Consider the following 19,272-nt stretch of genomic DNA (forward strand, 5'->3'; position numbering starts at 1 on the left):
GCGGTTTTTACAACGCATACCATTACAAGGCATGATGCTTTTAGGCGCTGGATAGTGAATTGTTTAATTTACTATTCCAACTCCAGTCCCCGTGGATAGTAGGGAAGGTGTTGGATAGTACATTAAACACATTCCCTATCCTAGAGCGCCCCCCAGCGCAATTCGTTGTAATGGTTTGCGTTGTAAAAGCTGCGTCGTAAAGGCACTGCGTGGTAAAAGTTGCATTGTAAAGGATGTTTCCCGAGAAAAAGACACTTTTTTTCGCAACCAACTTGAGCTAACGAAGAACAGACACAGGGAGCTTTTCAACATTATTAAACAGCTAACTACCATTTCCCCCTCACACGAAACAAAAGTTTCCAAGGAAAGCTGTAAAGAAATTGTCAACTGCTTCACTGATAAAATTGCAAAAATTAAGCAATCCCTTATCCAAGTCACACATCCGACATCCCTACCAACCGTCCCCGCTGTCTCTCCCCTTTATGGCAGCCCTTGCTCTAGACGTAACCAAGGACTGTTTGGCCTCTAAAAAAAATATTTTCAAATTGGATCTCCCTCATCTGAAAAACAAAGGGAGTTGGTCAGACTTCAAACCCATGACAGAAATTGAAGTCTTCAATATAATTGCAAGCTTGAAGACCACATCCCACATTATAGATCGTCTCCCATCCACTATAGTACAAAACCTCAAACATATCATTGCCCCATTCTGGACTAATATCATCAACTCATCTCTCTCCTCAGACAGTGTTTCTGACTCGCTACAACTAGGCCAAATCACACCGATACTCAAAAAAACAGGGGCCGACCCCAATGATCTCAATAACCTCAAACCTATCAACAACCTCCCATTTCTAGCAAACCCATAGGAGAAGCGCGTCCTAAAACAACTTAACCAACATATAGAAGTATTCAAGCTACATGACACCTTCCAATCTGGGTTTAGGAAAGACTGTAGCACGGAAACTACGATGCTCAATATCTCGGATGACATCCACAGATCCTTAGATGAAGGTGAGGCTTGCCTACTAATACTTCTTGACTTGTCTGCGGCGTTCGATACCGTACATCACGCAGCATCCCTGGAGAAATTCAAGAACCACACTGGCATCAATGGCACAGTCTTAAGATGGTTCACTTCATACCTGTAACATAGCTTGCAACAAATGAAAATAAACAACTGCCTCACGAAACCTACACTAGTTTATTAGGGTGTAGCCCAAGGCTCAACTCTATCCCCATCCCTATTCAATCTCTTCATGGAACCCCTTACTGTTATCCTGAGCTAAGCAGGGGTCAAATATCATCTATACACCTTTGAAGCCCAACATTATTACAAAATTAAGTCACCCAGTGACATCCTTCATCTGCATGTCACACTAATCAAGATACTAGCTAGGCTTAATATCAACCACTTCACACTGAAGCCCAACAAAACTGAACTACTTATTTTCTCCTAAAACAACCCTCTACCAATCCAAGTTTGGCTCAAGAATTTTGATGCCCTAAATTTTTCTTTAACTCTGTCCAGCTCTGTCACGTCCTTGGGCATCACCATGGAACAAAACATGTCTTTGAAGGACCGCATCAACAACTCAACCAAAGGAGCACTCTATACGCTGAAACACCTCAAAAAAGTCAAATCTTTCATTCCCCCTGAAGATTTTAAGATGGTAGTGCAATCACTAGTCCTCTCAAAACTAGATTATGGTAATGCTATCATCACAGGAACTCCGTCAACTTGCCTTTCCCCCTTAAGTTCAGATCTCAAAAGGGAAGCCCGGCTACTTAAAGGTTGCAAAATGTTTGAGCACATGACACTGGCTCTCAAGAGCCTCACCTGTTTCCCAATTGAAGGAATATGTTTCTACAAGACCGTTTACATCACCCATAAAGCCCTTCACACACATAACCCCAACTATTTGGAGAACAAACTTTTGAAAACTGGAAGAGCCAGATCTCTAAGGTGCTCAAACACACTACTTCTCATACCTCCAAAACTGAAAAAGAAATCCACCCATACATGCTATTTTTCTAGAAACGCCCCCACGATCTGGAACTCTCTCCCAAGAGACCTGCACTGCAACCCCTCCTTTTCCAGCTTCAAACAGGACATTAAACACCTTCTGCACAACAAATACTTTAACTCACACCCTAACTGAGATGCTGTCCTAACCTCACGTACTTTTGGACTTGGCAGGTCCTGCTGTAAAATTATTGTTTCAGCAGTCCAGTATGTCTTGTACTTTTTTAGCTCATGCTGTTTCCCATGTCTGCATACTGTAGCTACCATGGGTGCCAAATGACTTTCTTTGTCTGTATTTGTGCATGTACTACTTTCATATGACTTCGTATTATATGAATAGCGCTCTGATACCTTCTGGTCTAGCTAGTGCTATATAAAATATAATATAAAATAATAAATAAAAACATAATAAAACGATGTGAGGCTGCATACAAAAAAAACACAAAAAGTGTGCTTTCTCAGTATTAGAAAAGAGTGAAATGCAAAAATAAGGTCTGAAGAAGAAACTATGAGCACAATGTAGGGGAACATTGCCCACATACAACTCAGACATCTACCTCAGTAGCATACCTAGCTTGGGTAGAGGTTCGAAATAAAGGTCAACAAGGAATTCCTATGGATTGTATCCCCACATTCCAATTAACATTTACTCATTGACATGCCAACGAAGAGGGCTTGTTTCCTCCACACACACAGCTATGCTGATTCAAACTTCCTCACATGCACACCTTGCCTTAAAATTCAAGGATATTGTGGTAGATACGTTAGTTCAATAAACATGTGCCCTGTCATGTTCCCTTCACCTCTAGATGCCCAGGAAGAGTTCCCAACATCAAGGAATGAACAGTTGTGAAATATGCTCTGCATTGACTGTCTGGCACGAATCATATATAATTTTAAGCTCTAACATACATCCACTATTCCATACCCTCAGCAATAGAAATGCCATGATCATCTGTTGGAAACCTATGTAAACTTAATTTCTTAATCTTCAGGTCATAGCAAAGAGACATTGGAACTTGTTAGGCTGCTAAATGCCTCCCCCACCTATGTAATGTATAATATTATTCCTGTATCGCTAGAAGAAAACATTATCTCCATAATTAACATGTTACATTGCTCTTGGACCAAATGCTGATACTGAGCCTGATTACAGGTTTCAGCCACCACTCCGCTCCAGGACTGCCGAAACTCACGGCCGCCTGTCCACCAGATTACAAGTTATTTTGTGATCTGGCAGACAAGTGGCATGGCTGTCCTGCGGTGGTGCTGTTTAAAAGCTTGTTGTGAGCTTTAAATAGCACTATCATGGGACCGCCAGTGCAAGTTCCTGCATTGGAACCATGTTGCTAATTTCTTCCTACATAGGTAATGGGGGTGCAAACTACAGGGGGCACAGCCTGTGCCCCCCTGAATGCACACCCATGCTTAGGGGCAGCAGGGCCTCTGCTTTTGCCTCTCCCCACCATTTGCAACCGCCATGAAATGGACGGTGAAGAGGCACCTCAAAATATGCTCGACTGCGCTGCTGTGGCATGACCAGCTTATTTTGGCCTCAAACAACTGCCAGACTGCTGCAGGATCCTTGATCCGCAGTGGTAGCAGCAGTTCATTGGTGGTTTGAAAGCCACACTTCTAATACTGCGAGCAGGTCCGCTGTGTGAGGGTGTTCAGACAGCCCCACAACTACAGTGGTCCCACCGCCATAGTCATAATAAGGTCCTTAGTTTGCAGAAGGTTAGAATGGATATCAGAGCATACATCATTTTCCAGGAACTACACATCAAGACTAGACTCTCTGGTTTCAGTTGGCTCTGAGAAGAATTTGGTGTGGCTTATAAGGTAGACAATTTCAAATGCAGGAATGATCATGAAGTTCTAAGATGCCATGTTAAAAGAAAGAGATTGAAGCATTTTTTTTCTCTTCGGGTCATGGCCATGATTATGTCTTTGATCAACCTAATTGTAATTCAGTGGAAATATGCAGGTGTTTTAAAGTTGGTCATCATCTTGAAAGCTGTGTATCCATCCATCGTTCCATCCATTCAAATAGGCCATGCGTACATAGAAGTGTTGGCCAGTGTTAATCTAGCATGGCTGAAATAGTTGCTATGGTAAATCCTCTTGCAAATCTGAGAGTATACGTCTCATTAATTTAAAACTTGTGGTGCACCCAAATAGAGACGTGGTCCTCCCTACAATAGAAGAGGCATTTATTATGTGGGGTGCAAGAAGAAAAATATATTGCTGAATATAAAAAGTTCTTACATTTGGTATAAAAAGTTCCGATTAAGAAAGCGGTAGAGAAGGATTTTTCAGGTCAAAGTGTCTCTATTTCGCAGTTACAATTTTATGCCCACAAAAATCTCAAACTTGTTTTGCTGTATGGAAATTCCGTGAAATATGTTGATGGATCATGGGTGTGAAATTTCACATTTAATCAACAGTCAAGACAAGGGATGCTACAAAGAATATTTCCCCGGGCTTTTCATTTTCCTCCTAAACCGGAACAAATATCCATGGTTATAGATTTGGCTAGACAACCTATTTAGAAGATCTGGAAGGCTTATCAACGAACTTCTTGAGACGAATGACATCTGGAAGAAGTCATAAGTATAGAGAGTATGCTGCTTTGGGATTGGGGTCATATTATTCCATCAGGATTCCCTATGGTAACCTGCTTACATTTGTCCTGGCAAAGCTATCCATGAATGATACTTGAAGAATCATTATTGGATTTCATGTAGCTACCACCCTTCTCCTATATCTATTGAAAGTCCCAAAAAGGAAAAATGTTTAACTTTCCAAATGCAGAAGGAACAAACACTAACTCCACCTAGACCATTAAAATATCCACCTCCTAAAGTTAATGTATAACACAGAATCAGTATGTCACCAGGCAATTAAGAAGGAGAACCCATGTGTTCAGGCAGAAGAAATGTGGCAGAATTTGAATGCAAAACTACTTGAGAATAGACCTTTAACAAAATATAAACTGGGTGACATACCAGGCTATAATGTCTTTCCTGTACACATGGATAAATAAATGAGCACAGAGAATGTAGAAAGGGAAGGGCCAACCCGTGCCTCAACAATTGCAGATTTGGCCCTGTGACATGGCTTTAAGGTTTTAAAAGGCTATTAGTGAGGCAAAGTCTTCACTGCCAGGAAATGTTTTTTTTTCCCACCATGTTCCAACTTGTGGGGAATGACATGAATGACTGTGCATTTTGGCACTCATTGTATTACATGTATATAAATGAGTGATTATGTTACTTACATTACTCAATCTGTACATATATTGGTGGTAAAAGCAAGCAGTATTTACTTCATTAAAAGCAAGCACAGACCATTGCACACTAAATCATTAGAAATACAATTGACAAAGAGTACCTGAGGTCTCCTGAAGCCAGATGTCTGGCTGTTTAATACCATTTTTCATTGAAGTGATCGGAATAGTCCACGTGTAGCTATAAAAAGCCAAAATATATCATTGTAGTTTAACTGCTTATTCACAATAAGTGGACACAACAAAAAATATTTCTCGAAATCTAAAAAAATGTTATCGCACGTTTTAGGTAGAAGTCCCACTAAAATAATAAACAGCAGCCTTGTCAGGGTGAACCACAACCTGTGCTTACCCTCTGGTAGCTTGGCAAAAATGCAGTCAGGTTTAACTTAGAGGCAATGTGTAAAGTACTTATGTAGCACTCAAAGATTTTTAACGTATAAACACAACTCAAGAAAATCCTAAACCTATTTAGAAAAATAGAATAGCATTTAATAAACAAAATTACACTAAAGAAATAACAATCCAATCAGTAGAACCGGAGTTATGAATGTAAATGTGTTCCTCTGAAAATAGCACCAAAGAGCAGAAAGCAACACTTGTAGATAGCTGATCACACAGGACAGGGTTAAAGTCACAAGTTCAGGCTAACTGCAATGGAGTGCAAGTCAGATACAGGGACAAGGTTCATCCTGGTGAAGAGTTCACCTTCTTTGAGCCCATGTCCAAGCGAGGAGCCTCAACTTGAGCTCTACGTTGGGGGGGGGGGAACGTGAGGAGATTGTTGTTGCAGCAGATAGCATTTGTCGCTGGATCTTCTCCATGATGGGTGAGGCAGGCAGATGCTGCTTGGTGCAAAGAGCATGTTACCATCAGAATTTCACATTAGCGGGAGACACCCTGTCTGATGTTGGTATGGAGAGCCTGCTCAAGGTTGGGTAGAACCCCAAAACATCTGGATCTTGACTATGAGTGCAGATTTCGCAGATTTGAGGCAGGGGGATTATGATGCCATCCAAAGATTAAGGACCTAAAAAGCACCTCCTTGGGATCACGACCCACTCCATCACAAGCAAGCAGCAGAGCTCAGACACCTCCTGTTTGTACAGCAGGTCCACTGGGCAGTTGCTGCAAAGGCTTCTGGAAGCTTGCTGTGTCTCTGTAGCTCAAACAGAAGCTCAGTCAAATGACCCTTGCAGCCACTTTTGGGGATCCCAGATTCAAGGCAAATAGATCCAGTCTTCCTTTTTCAGGCAGGAGGGCAGTCCTTCTTCTGAATCCTCCGCAGGTCGAGGAGTTTTCTGATGAGAGACTCAGAAGGTGCCACACTTATACCTAGTGCTGAGCCTTATTTGAGGGCAATTTACTGGCCTATTACTAAACTGATCCTAGTTAGTTCTTCCCCATCCCTTGAGTTTGACCACAAACTGTTTTGAGTGAGAAAGGCAAGACCCGGCCTGATACCAGGTTCCTTTGTGTCTGCTGCTGGTACGTTCTTTGAATTGTTAACATGGCATGACACAACTCCTCCCCAGCCATCCTGTCAGGAAGACCACTCCCTCTACACCCAGACCTGTTTGGTCCCAATACCTAGAAGTGTTAGAAATGGGGGTCTCTAGGTGGCAAGGGTTTGCACCTTTGTCCAATTAGGGACCCTTCCTTCTAGTCAGGATAAGGGAGTTACACTCCTAAAATAACCCCTGCTCACCCCTTTGGTAGCTTGGCGCGAGCAGTCAGGCTTATCTTAGAGGCAGTATGTAAAGCATTTGCACATAGCCAACAGTAACACAATTAAAACACTACAAACGGATACCATACCAGTTTAGAAAAATATCCTATATTTTTACATATTCAAAACAAGACCAAAAACGATAACAATCCACCATACAATTCTCAGAAATCTTCAGTATTCAAAATAGATTTGATATACAGTTCCTTGAAATCGATAGCTCTGACTGGGGCTATCAAGGCATCGTGAACAACAAATCAAAAGAGTTCTGGCTGACTGCGGCATCGTAGGGCAGCTATAGTGTCGAGAAGACCCGCAAAATAGTACCTTTAGAAATGTAGGGGTGTCAGCCACCTCTCGAAGAGCCATGTCGGGCCGGCGTCCGCAGGTGTCGGTTCCAAAAATTGGTGCAGGAGTTGCCGGGCCCTTGAAGTCACACGCTTTGCAGATCGAACTCCTCATGGTTGAAATTGGTAGCGCCGGCGTAGACAGGCGTCGGGACTGCGGAGCAAAGAGCAGAGGTGCTGCATGCAAAGCCCACAGGTAACAGTGCAGGCAGCGTTTCGGTGACGGTCTTCCAGTGGTGCGGTGAGACCAGGCCTGCGGTGCGCAGTGATACGGAGCTTGTCTCAGTGCTGGCAGGCCACGGTGCAAGCAGCAGTGTTGTTGTTGCTGAAGCGCTGTCGCCGGCTGACGAACTGGAGTCGATGGCACCAGCGTCAGTCGGCCAAGGCTGCGGTGTGGGATGAGGACATTGCTTTGTGTAACTTACGAGCGGTGCCCTCGAACCACGTTGCAAGCAGCGTAGTCGATGTCAGTGTGGAGCTGCGTCATCAGGGATACCAAGGCGGTGTTGTGAAGCGAGGCGTGTGAAGACGGGTGCCCACAGGTCTTGGTGCAAGCAGCGGCTTGGTGGCGTCGGCGGGTGGCGTCGGCGGTGAGACCAGGGTTGTGGTGCAGCATATGGTGGTGCCCTCTGCAGTGCTTTCAGGACACGGAGTCAACAGCGGTGTGGGCAGTGGCGCCGTAAGTGGCATTGGGTTGCTTTTTCCTCTGTTGCAGCACAAAACACACAGTCCACAGTGCTGATTGCAGAAGAACTAGATGTCTTTGTTATTCCTGAGACTTCTTGAACATGGGGAAAACTCTACCTCAAGCCCTTGGAGAAACTCAATGAAGAGGTTGTAGAAAGTTCAGTCCAGGCCTTTCACTGCCCAAGACAGAAGCAGCCACTGCAGGCCAACACCGCAAAGCACTCAGCGAAGTAGTAGTTCCTTCTCACAGCTTCTCCAGCTCTTCTTCTTGGCAGTCTTCTTGGTCCAAAAGAGTTTTAAACTTCTGGGGTCTGGGCCTAAATATTTATACTCCAAATGTCTTTGCCCTGCCAGGCAGAGAGTGTCTGTGCTGAGTCCAAACCAGTTTGGTTCTCTCTGGCTCAGATTCCCAGCAGGAGGGGGAGACAGCATTGTCTACAGCATACAGGCCGATTCAGGTGCAAGGAAATCTCCTCCCACTACTCTAAATTGAGCGCAGGTCTATTCAGGCCTGCCCTGACTCATCCAGACTCTCTGGAGCCACTGCACATTCCCAGCCCTGTCGCGCCAAAGCCAGACAGTCAATACACATCCTAGCAGAGGCACATAGGATGGGTATGTGTTAGATTTGGGGGTCTCTAGTTGGCACCGGTAGGTACTTGTAACAAATAGGGACCCTTGCCTATGCTCAGGATAAGGGGATTAAACTCCTAAAATAACCACTGCTCACCCTCTTTGTACCTTACGATCCGTTGCGCTTCCATGATCCGTTGCGCTTCCACGACAAGCAATGTCGCAGTGAGGGAAATGCGGCAAAGTTCAGGTGCAAAGAAACAAAGATGTGAAGATCTTCCAGATGAGGTACGCTTCTCCAGGGATGCGAGAAGTTCTCGGTTCGATGCGTGGAGTACGGCGGCGACACCCTTGTTCAGCGAAGCGACGGCAACAGCTCCAACTGTGACACTCTTCCGATGCGACAACTACAACTACGGCGGCGTGCTTCTCGGTTATACTAGGCACTTTTCTTCAATGCGGTGCAGTGCGACAGTTCCACTGGTGACACCCTTGCTCAGAAGTGCAAAGGCAGGCACGGCGACGGCGACACGCTCTGACGTCGTTGCAAGACTCTTCTTTCGATGCGGTGCAGTGTGACAACTCCAGTGGCGACACCCTTGTTCAGAAGTGCGAAGGCAGGCAGCAGCGACGGCGACACGCTTCCCCTTCAATGCGGCACGCTTCTCTTGATGCGGTGCAGTACGACAACTCCAGCGGCGAAAACCTTGTTCAGAAGTGTGACGGCAGTAGCAGCGATGGCGACACGCTTCGATCTCGTTGCGTCACGCTTCCAGCTCCTTGCGACACGCAGTTCCTCAGAAGGCCCAAAACAGCAGCAGGCACTTACACAAGAACTCTGGGGAGCTGGGGGATGACGTCTGTTGTCCCTGAGACTTCAGCAGGAGGCAAGCTCTTTTCCAAGCCCTTGGAGATCCTTCACAAGTTGAAAGCAAAATACACAAAGTTCCTTTCTCCTTTCTTTGGCAGTAAGGCAACCACTGCAGGCCAATCCCCCAAGCAGTACTTCCGCTTGGGAATAGTCTCTCCTCAGTTTCTTCAGGTTCCTCTCCTCAGTAAAGGTTTCTACTTGTAGTCCAAAGTGATCTAATTTCATGGGATCAGGGTCCCAATATTTATATCTCAAAATCCTTTGTTCTCTGAGGGGAGAGGGGCCTTCGCCCAGCCCAAACCAGTTCTGAAGCACTCTGTTTACCAGACTTCTCCTTTTCTTTCACAGTGCAGGGCAGAAACATCATACGCCCCACATGAGGTGGAGCCAGCATTGTGGAAGGCAAGTACAGTCCTGGAGCACTTTGTTGACAAGGCTCCTTCTCTGCTTTCAGTGTGCAGGGCAGAGACATCAGCCGCTCCCCAGGAGGTGGAGCCAGAATTGTGGAAGGCAGGCACAGCCCTATTCAAGGTTCAGGTGCAACTCCTCCCTCCTATCTAGATGCAGATCTCTCTATTCACCACTGGGCTGCCTCATCCTGTCTCTTGGAATCCCCCAGCCCCGTCACTCACAAAACCAGACAAAGGAATACACAACCTAGCAGAGGCAGGCTTGAAAGGTTAGACAAGCAAATACCTACTTTCTAAAAGTGGTATTTGTAAACACAGAATGTTAAAACCAACTAAAAGATACATTTTATTATTCTGAGTCCAGGCCTATGGAGAACAGGTAGCCTTGCAATAGTGAAAAACGAAAATGGCTGTAATTCACTATTAGGACATGCCACATACATCAGGGCTTGTCCTACCTTATACCTACAATGCACCCTGCCCTTGGGCCTACCATAGGGGTGACTGATAGGAAGAAAAGGAAAGGTGTAGGGACTGGCAAGTGGGTGCACTTGCCCAGTCAGCATGACAGTACCAGACTGCACACAGGCTCTGCCATGGCAGACCTTAGACGCATTTTACAAGGCTGCTTCTGGGGGGGCACAACCAGTGCTGCAAGCCCACCAGCAGCATTTGGATTTACACGCCCTGGGCACACTCAGTGCACTGTACTAGGGTCTGACAAGTAAACCAAATAGCCAAACAGGGAACCACTGATTAATACATCAATTTACAATAGGGAGCACTTGCACTGTGGCACTGGACAGCAGTGGCACACCGTGCCCAAAGCATCTAACACCAGCAAAAATACATGAGGCAAAAATGGAAAAGAGACCCACATCAATGGTGCCAGGTCTAACAGTATGCAAGAAAATACCTGCTTTCTAAAAGTGGAATTTTCAAACACAGAATGTAAAAATCACCTTTACTAAAAGATGCATCTTCAGATTCGGAGTTCAGGCATACCAAACTTTATTTTCCTATCTTGTCCCAATGGGAAGTTATATTTATAAGATGTTATAAATGAACTCCCATGCTTTCTTATGGGCCAGATAGCCTTTCAATAGTCCCACTTTTCACATAGACTACACCCTGCCCACATGGGTACCCTGGGCTTACCTTAGGGGTGACGCACATGTAAGAAAAGGGAAAGTTAGGCCTGGCAAGTGGGTGCACTTGCCACGTCAACGTGGCAGTAATAGACTGCACACAGACACTGCAGTGGCAGGTCTAAGTTACCCTTGAAGGGATGCTTGTGTGGGTGGAACAACCAGTGCTGCAAGCCCACTAGCAACATTTGATTCACAGGCCTGGGCACACACAGTGCACTTTACTAGGGGCTTATCGGTTAATCAAATATGCCAATCCTGGAAACACCAATCCATAGTACAATTTACCAAGAAAGCATATGCACTTTAGCACTGGATAGCAGTGGTAAAGTGCCCAGAGACCTAAAACCAACAACAGCAGGTCCGGAAAATACAGGAGGGAGAAGCAAAAAAGTTTGGGAATAACCCTCTAAAAAAGGCCATTTCCAAGAAGGAGGAATATACAACACACCACAGGAAAGCCATTCACAGTCATGTGACCCTGGATACCGTCAGAAAAAAGCATTTGGTTTAGGCAAAAAAGCCAAAGTTTAAAAGTGCCATTTTCAAAATAGTTACTTAAAATCTGACTTTACCATGAAGGAGGATTTTAAATTGCAATTCAAATGACATTACAAATCTGTGGATGAAGCATTTCTCAATCTATTCCCAAGCTGAAGTTATCACTTATTAAGTGTAATAAGGTAACCCAGTATTAGTTCATGGGAGAGATAGCTGTATTACAGTAAGAATTGACGTTAGAGGGTTCTCTACTCTACTTTTTGAATACCATGCACCGTTTCCTATGAGCTTTTCTGGCCTACTTTGGGGTGACCTGGTTTAGACCTGGCTGTAAGGTTTGTCTTGCTAGGCCAACCTGGCAGTTTGAAAATTGCACTACAGGCCGCAGTGGGAGGACTAAGAAATATATTAGAGGGCTACTTTGCTGCAACCCTTGTAGTATTTAATTTACAGGCCCTGGGTATATGCAGTACCATTTAGTAGGAATTTAGAGGTAATTTAAATGTAGCAATTGGGTGGAGGTCAATCATACTATGTATAGGAGGAAGAGCACAAGCACATCACCATGAATTAGCAGGAATACAATGAACAGAGTCATAAAACCAATAAAGACATGTTCAGCAAATGAAGGCAAAAATCTGGGGTTTCCTGTAGAAAGGGTCTGGTTCAACAATACTAATACTATACATCAGCATAACTGTAAGGCGTAGCAACCTTGAGTGACATAATGAACTAAGTAGACATTGCAAAATACGTACTTGAATTCTGATTGACGAGTGACGTTTGACTCTGGGTCCAGAAGAAAGTGCTCCTGGGTGACATGACCAGTTGTAGTATTTACAGTTACAACAGGATAGCCCATTTGGAGAACCCATGTATCCATGATTCCTGCGATGCTCTTGGGTAACTGTACGGAAGTCTGATTATCTACAGCCTGGGCAGAAATTGTAGAAACATGAGTGATAAAAGAGGCTTCTAACACAACATATAAGCATGTACTATTGTATAAAGGAGTCTCCATCAGGACTTGAACTAGAAGTTGCCAAGGAATCTGTAGAGAAGCATGATTTTTCTATTTTAATGCATTTATATTTCAATGATTTTAGATTTCCTGGGGCATATAAACTCATAGTTGTTGGAGAGGGTGGCTTATGTCTCTGGGTTTAAGAAATACATCAATCTTTCTGTCCTAGCCAGTGCACACATATGGTGATCATTTACGAGAAAACGTAGGTGCCATTTAGACTAATAAGCAAAATGATGGACTGATAATTAACATACATTTACTACAAGCACGAATTGAGGATCTGGTTGAAAAACACCTACTTATGTGAAGTAGTTTTATTGTTTCAATGACGTGAAAAAGTGATTACACTGGACATAAAAACACCTGCTATCACCACAAAGTTCTAAATGCCTCGTTCTGAGGGGCTTATTTACTAGCACCCTTTGCCGCCGGTGCATCACCTTAATATGGGAAAAGTGATGCAACGGCAGCGCAAGTGGCTTGTAAATAAGCCCCTGAGTCCGGAATTTATGGCCACACCCCAGTATATCCGCTATTGAGTGTTACCTCTCGAATTACTCTGGTACTGAATATGAGCCCCTACAGCTTTCACCCAAACTGTTTAAACCTTTCTTTTGCTGGTATCACAGAGCTTCAATGTTTTTATTGCTTCGATGATCAGTAACAGCAATTCTGATAATAAGTGACTGCCTTAGGTCATTTTTTTGTTTTGAACAAGTGAGGAAAGACTAGTAAGACATCGAGCAGGACACCATTACATCCAGAAACCCACACATAGCAACAGAACTGTTGTACTTGCTGCTCAGCCAGGTGACTGGGGTGTAGAATGCTGGGAGGTGATGATGCTGTGTGCAGTGTTGGTGAGTGAGAGAGTCAGATGGAGAATGGGCTGAGCAGCAAGAAGGCTGCTCCTGGTGGGGCTCTTGATTATAACATCCATCTCAATAAATCAACCTGATTAATCTACATGGAGCAGGCGTCGTTCATTTACAACAAGAACCCATAGCACTGTGCATTAACATATGGCAGTATATTACGTGACAATTGCAAAAACATTTAACGAAATCCATAGGAAACGGGTCCCAATTTGGCTTCAATGAGTTCTCTAAGTACTCCGACTAACAAAATAATTAATTCTTTACACCATTGCCACAAGATCAGATTGGTGTATCATTCATTACCTTTTGCCAATGGCCCAAGAGGTCTCTGTAGACAGTGTTGCCATACTGATTAGCAAGAAGATAGGACTGAAAAAAAAGAGAAACATCTTTTTTACTTCCAATTCATTTGATCAGTTTCAGAACTCTGCCGACTTGAATTTCCAGACCATTATTTGCAAAGAGTTGTCTAATTCACAAAAACAAGGTAAGGCTAAGTATGTGCACCAGAGAGATTTATAAATACTGATTTGCAGAAGGAAGGAAACGATCTTTAGGACTTTCATAGGGTTCCTGGCTCACGCTCATGTTTCCTGCCACGCATAAGTACAGAATGCAACCTTAGCAGAAAGTGGCCAATTCATGGGAGTAAAGGGCGGTGGCGCTGAAATGATATTCAGAGCAGGGATGGTGACTTGTGATATCAGCGCCACTGTTTTTGAGTTTGATGTGTCAACATTTCATACACATAACTTCGAATGTTTCTGGGCGTCCTGTATAAAGTTCGTGCAATTACCTTTGACAAATTTCGAGTTGCATGTATGAAATTCAGACTCCTCACGTCAGAAAAAAACAGGTGCCAGGCTCTGCGATGAGCCCGTACAGCTATTCGTGATTCTGCCTCAGCTTAGTAAAGTCATGGAGGCTGTGCTACTCGAAGAGGGATTATAGCAAATTAGTTACTCAGAGAGTAAGGGGAAAGTCTGAGGGTGTCATTCCTGTATTTGGAGGATAACTTGCACAAATACATGAGGCTAAAACGTACTACGGTGGAATCATTTATAGAGAATACATTCTGCAGCAAAGTTCCTGCTTTGTGAAGCTAATTACCATATACCCCACTGAAGAACAAGCTTAATTGTGTCCAGAGAAGAGCAAACCTCTTGTAAATATGTGATATATGTAACGTGACTCCTGATAGGTGTGTTTTGCCTGTTTGAGTATTAGCAAGTCCCATCGCAGAAACACAATTATCGTATGGCATATCCAGCAAAGGAATTGATTGTAACAGACTAGCCTTCTAAGCAAAAACCCCTCCCAGGCATGAGAGTTCACCCCTTTCTCCCTGGCCTTGTGCACCATCCCCACTTCCAAACATTCAGGGGACAACAGTTTATGGTGCATAAAAGGCCACAGTTTATTTTTCACATGGATCATACATTTGGCAACTTACTGGTTGGTCATTCTAGACCCATGTTTGCTTGTTACATCTCAAACTTATCCATCCAAACATTGTCCTAATGGCTTTATCTTCATTTCCAACTGCCAGTACTGACCCTGCACGATGGCCCCTTTTTGCAGGTGTCTCGGGATTCTGCAGGTTCTAGGCTTCTCTTGCTACTGCCATTGTGGGTGCGCCTAAATGACATGCATCTCTTTTTGTGGGCTTTCACCCGCAGTGCTTCCAGTGTTTCCTTTGCCAGTGGGGGTTTCCTGCGGCCCCAATTAGGTCTGACTTTGCCTCCCTGGCCCGCGTTGCGATGCAGTGTCAATAAATAGGCGCTAAGGAGTTACTGGCCGAGAGTGTGGAAACATGATTGTGGAGATGCAATAATTCTCAGACCTCGCTAGCCAATCCCCCTTAACATAGCAAATTAAGAAACAATACATTTAACAGTTCACAATTTCCAAACATGCCTTTCCATGAATTATTCTTATGCAGGCCCTAAAGTTTATGAGTGGAACATTTTGGCAAGTTCTGCAAAAAATCAATTGAGGGTGAAATACTGAGCCACACCAGAAGTAATGATCATGGTCAATAATGCACCAAAATGAATGCTTATCAATAATTCTCTGTTCTGTAAACAAAAAAACACACAAGACCTTTTGGTTCAAGTCAAATACTGGAATAACACGTATAAGGAGGCCAATGGAAATCATTTCCTCTAGTGCTGCCTTGCAATGGAATACCTGCTCTTCATACTGTACCATAAATCATGGATCTTTACTATTTTGGAGAAAGACTTAGGGGCATCTTACAAGCACTTATGGCTACCAGTTGTCACTTTTTATGGCATTCTGGTGGCAATACGCCCTTCGCCTTATATACAAGGCGGCATTAAGCCACTTATTGTGGCTTAATGCCGCCTTGTAAATTGGACCCATTTTCACGCAGCACTTAGCATGAAAGGGGCAGGCAACGGGTGTTGTAGTGGTTGTTCTGCCCCAACACCCATTGCTTTAGATGCGGCCCCCTATTTACAAGGGTGGTGCAAATATGGGAAAGAGCCAAAAATAAGACCACGGAAAACCTGGTCTTAAACGGTAAAACAAGGAGAAATAATTGATTTCTCCTACTTTTACTGTTTCTATGTGTGCTGCATTAGGCATTAGGATGTGTTTTTATTGTATGCATTTATGATTTCCTCACAAAAATCGCATAAAGCTGATTGACTGACTGATTGTTCATGTGCAGGAAGGTCTACCTTCCTGCACACAAACAATCATTTAAAAATGATGAGTTGCAACTTCTATGTGTGCTACACAAGGCAGCACACATAGAAGTTACAAATCGCCATTGTGGATTGTTTATGTACAGGAAGGGACACTTTCCTGCACATTAACAATCATTCCCTGCAAAACAGACACCCTTGCACTTGGTGCAAGGGTGCCTGTGTTGGTGTTAGATTTAGCACCAGCTCTAGGGGAACACACAGGTGAACTGCATTCTTGTAAATATGGCACATCCCTGCATTTTTAGACTGTCGGAGAGCAGCATTAGCAATTTTGGAGCTACACTGCACTCTGTCAGCTTATTGTAAAAATTACCCTAAGAGCCTCATTAACAATGCCATTGCACCGTTGGTGCATCACTTTTTTTGATGCACATGCAGCGTTGTGTGCCTGCCCATATTTAGAAGGCCACGTAAAGTCACCCTGCATGACTATTCATAGCCTTGTAAATATGAACTCCTTTCGCTGATTACTCTGAATGAAAGTGTCAGTCCATTGTTGCTGCTGTGGGTGTTCCCACGCAACATCCAACATCCATGGAGCCTGACACATTCCCAGATTTGCAAGGTTTGGTAAAGCTGGGAATGTGTCAGAATCCTACGCCTCCCCAGGGGGTACATTGGAGTAGAATACTTTTATTTCTCTTATTTCTTTCTCTTTCTATGCATTCTGTAGCATTCAGCATGCACAGAAAGAGGAAAATGCCATCAATGATTGTTTCTTGCAAGAAGGATTCTCTTACTGCATAAAAATAATCATCTTGCAATGCAGGCACCCTTGCAACATGAAGCAAGGGTGCCTGCACTGATGCATAGCAGCCAATTGTGCACCAGTGTAGGGGAAAGCACACATATGCATTTTGGTTTTGTTAATACGACGCATCCCAGTGCTTTTTAAATTATGCCGCTTGTTGCAGAAAATGGCTTTCGGTGCTGCATCATTTTTTGTAAATGAGGCAAAAAGCATACAAAATGTCAGAGGCCTGTGGCAACCAAACAGAATGTAGTGGCCTAAACCATTTCATGATTCCTAACAAGAATTCCAAGATCCATAGAATACCATGCTTCCAGTTTGTCTCACAAACCAATGCTGTTTGACACAAAAATGCCACTGGTTGCATTGTACGCGTATGCATACACCTCATGAAATCCAATGATATGTTAATCAAATGTATATAAATCGGAGCATGGTATCATTTTTTTAATGAAAGTATAGCACTGAAAACATAGTATCCTGCTAGCATGACACAAATACCCAACACTGCATCACATATTGAAAAAACTGGCCAAGATGTTGTACCCAAAGATAATTATTGAAGTTTACCCCCTTCGGTGCATTGGACGGGCTTGGGCCCTCTAACGCACCAGTGCTCAGGTGCATAGGACTGCCCCCAGCCTACTGATCACATGGCACTCAGAATCTCTCTGGTGAGGGCACCAGAGGGATTCCCTTTACACCACAAGAGCCTCAGGAGCTGGGGAAGAGCTTCCCCTTCTTCCGAGGCTGCTCCCCTGGTTTGCCTGAAATGACGATCAGCACGCACATCACGCTGATGTCATTTCAGTCAAACCGATACTGAAATGAGCCAAGAGGCTCATTTCAGTTTCACCTTCCACGTGCTCAGGGGCTATCCCAGCTCCCGGAGCATGTAGAAAGACGGGAGAGGGGAGAATATCCAATTTTCTAGTGGATCCCTGCTTTTTTATTGATGTAGGGGTGCAACAGTCCTTCTGACCCCCAGGGGCAGATGGGGGCAGTAGCCCCTGATCTGCCCCTGCGTCGGGGCAGAAAGCCCACTAGGCTCCAGGGATTTTTTATGTTTTATGATGTAGGGTTGGGGGATGCCCAGAATGGGCATGCCAATGCCCGCACCGCAAAAACAATATCCACAGCAGAAAGCCCACCAAACCTCAGGGTTGTTTTTTTCACATTGAGGGTTGAGGTCAGCCCGGAATGGGCATGCTAATGCCCACACCTCCCCATAAAAATGCCAAAGTATTTCTTCCCCCCCTAGGGGGCTGAAGGGGGCAGTGGCACCTGATCTGCTCCCCCAGAGGGCAGAAAGCTCACTAGACGCCAGCGATTACATTGGCCTTTTTTATGGGTGGGGTGGGTGCTGCCCATAATGGGCATACCAAGGCCCCCACCAGCCCAAAGAATAGCCACAGTCTTACAGGGTGGAAGAAAGCCCACTAGGCACAGACTTGTTTTTAGCGATGTGCCTACCTGTGGAATTTGGGCCCTAGCGCCGCCGGCACATAGGGAAACGGAGCAAACCTGTACATGTTTAAAAACTACACACCAAGAGGAATCCAGGATGGAGTGACTAGTCTGGCTCTCACCTAGTTCTGTTGCCCAGAATCCCTTGCAAACCTCAAACACACACATTTTTCTCACATTTCTGTGATGGAAAGTTCGGGGATCTGTGTGGATCCACAAAATTCCACTGGCCCCGCATTCCCCAAGTCTTCTGAGAAAAATGGTCAAGAATGCAACATGGACACACCACATTTTCACAGTGAAAACTGTCCCTTTTCTTCCAAAGTGCCTAGCTGTAGATTTTGAACCCTAGCTCTCCTGGCACCTAGGGTAACCTAGCAAACCTATACATTTTTTAAAACAAGACACCCAGGGGAATCCAGGATGGGGAGACTTGTCTGGATCTCACTATGTTCGGTTACCCAGAATCCCCTGCAAACCTCAAACTTTAAAAAAACAAAACATTTTTCTCATATTTTTGTTTTGGAAAGTTCTGGAATCTGATTGGATCCACAAAATTCCACCCACCTCACATTACCCAAAGTCTTCTGAGAAAACTAGTACATCACTTGTGTGGGTAGGCCTAGTGCCCATGACAGGAAAGGGGCCAAAACGCTACGAGGAAACACCACATTTTCACAGTGAAAACTGACCCTTCTTTTGTAAAGTGCCTAGCTGCAGATTTTGAACCCTAGCTCTGCCGACACCTAAGGAAACCTACCAAACCTATATATATTTGATGACTAGACACCCAGGTGAATCCAGGATGGGTGACTTGTGTGGTTCTAACCAGG

At 44.3% G+C, this 19,272-nt stretch overlaps 1 protein-coding gene across 1 annotated transcript in view; it reads right to left on the reverse strand.

Annotated features, from left to right (window-relative positions):
- LOC144824116 (aminopeptidase N-like) overlaps nucleotides 1-19,272 on the reverse strand; it is an 880,577-nt gene that overhangs the window by 534,608 nt on the left and 326,697 nt on the right. The window contains exons 10-12 of the mRNA XM_078683228.1: nucleotides 13,790-13,855; nucleotides 12,340-12,515; nucleotides 5,420-5,496 (exon numbers count right to left, since the gene is read on the reverse strand). Of these exons, the coding sequence (XP_078539354.1) occupies nucleotides 5,420-5,496; nucleotides 12,340-12,515; nucleotides 13,790-13,855 (319 nt within the window). The remainder of the gene's footprint in view (nucleotides 1-5,419; nucleotides 5,497-12,339; nucleotides 12,516-13,789; nucleotides 13,856-19,272) is intronic.

This window comes from Lissotriton helveticus, chromosome 3_1 (genome assembly GCF_964261635.1).
Source record: "Lissotriton helveticus chromosome 3_1, aLisHel1.1, whole genome shotgun sequence".
Taxonomy (NCBI): domain Eukaryota; kingdom Metazoa; phylum Chordata; class Amphibia; order Caudata; family Salamandridae; genus Lissotriton; species Lissotriton helveticus.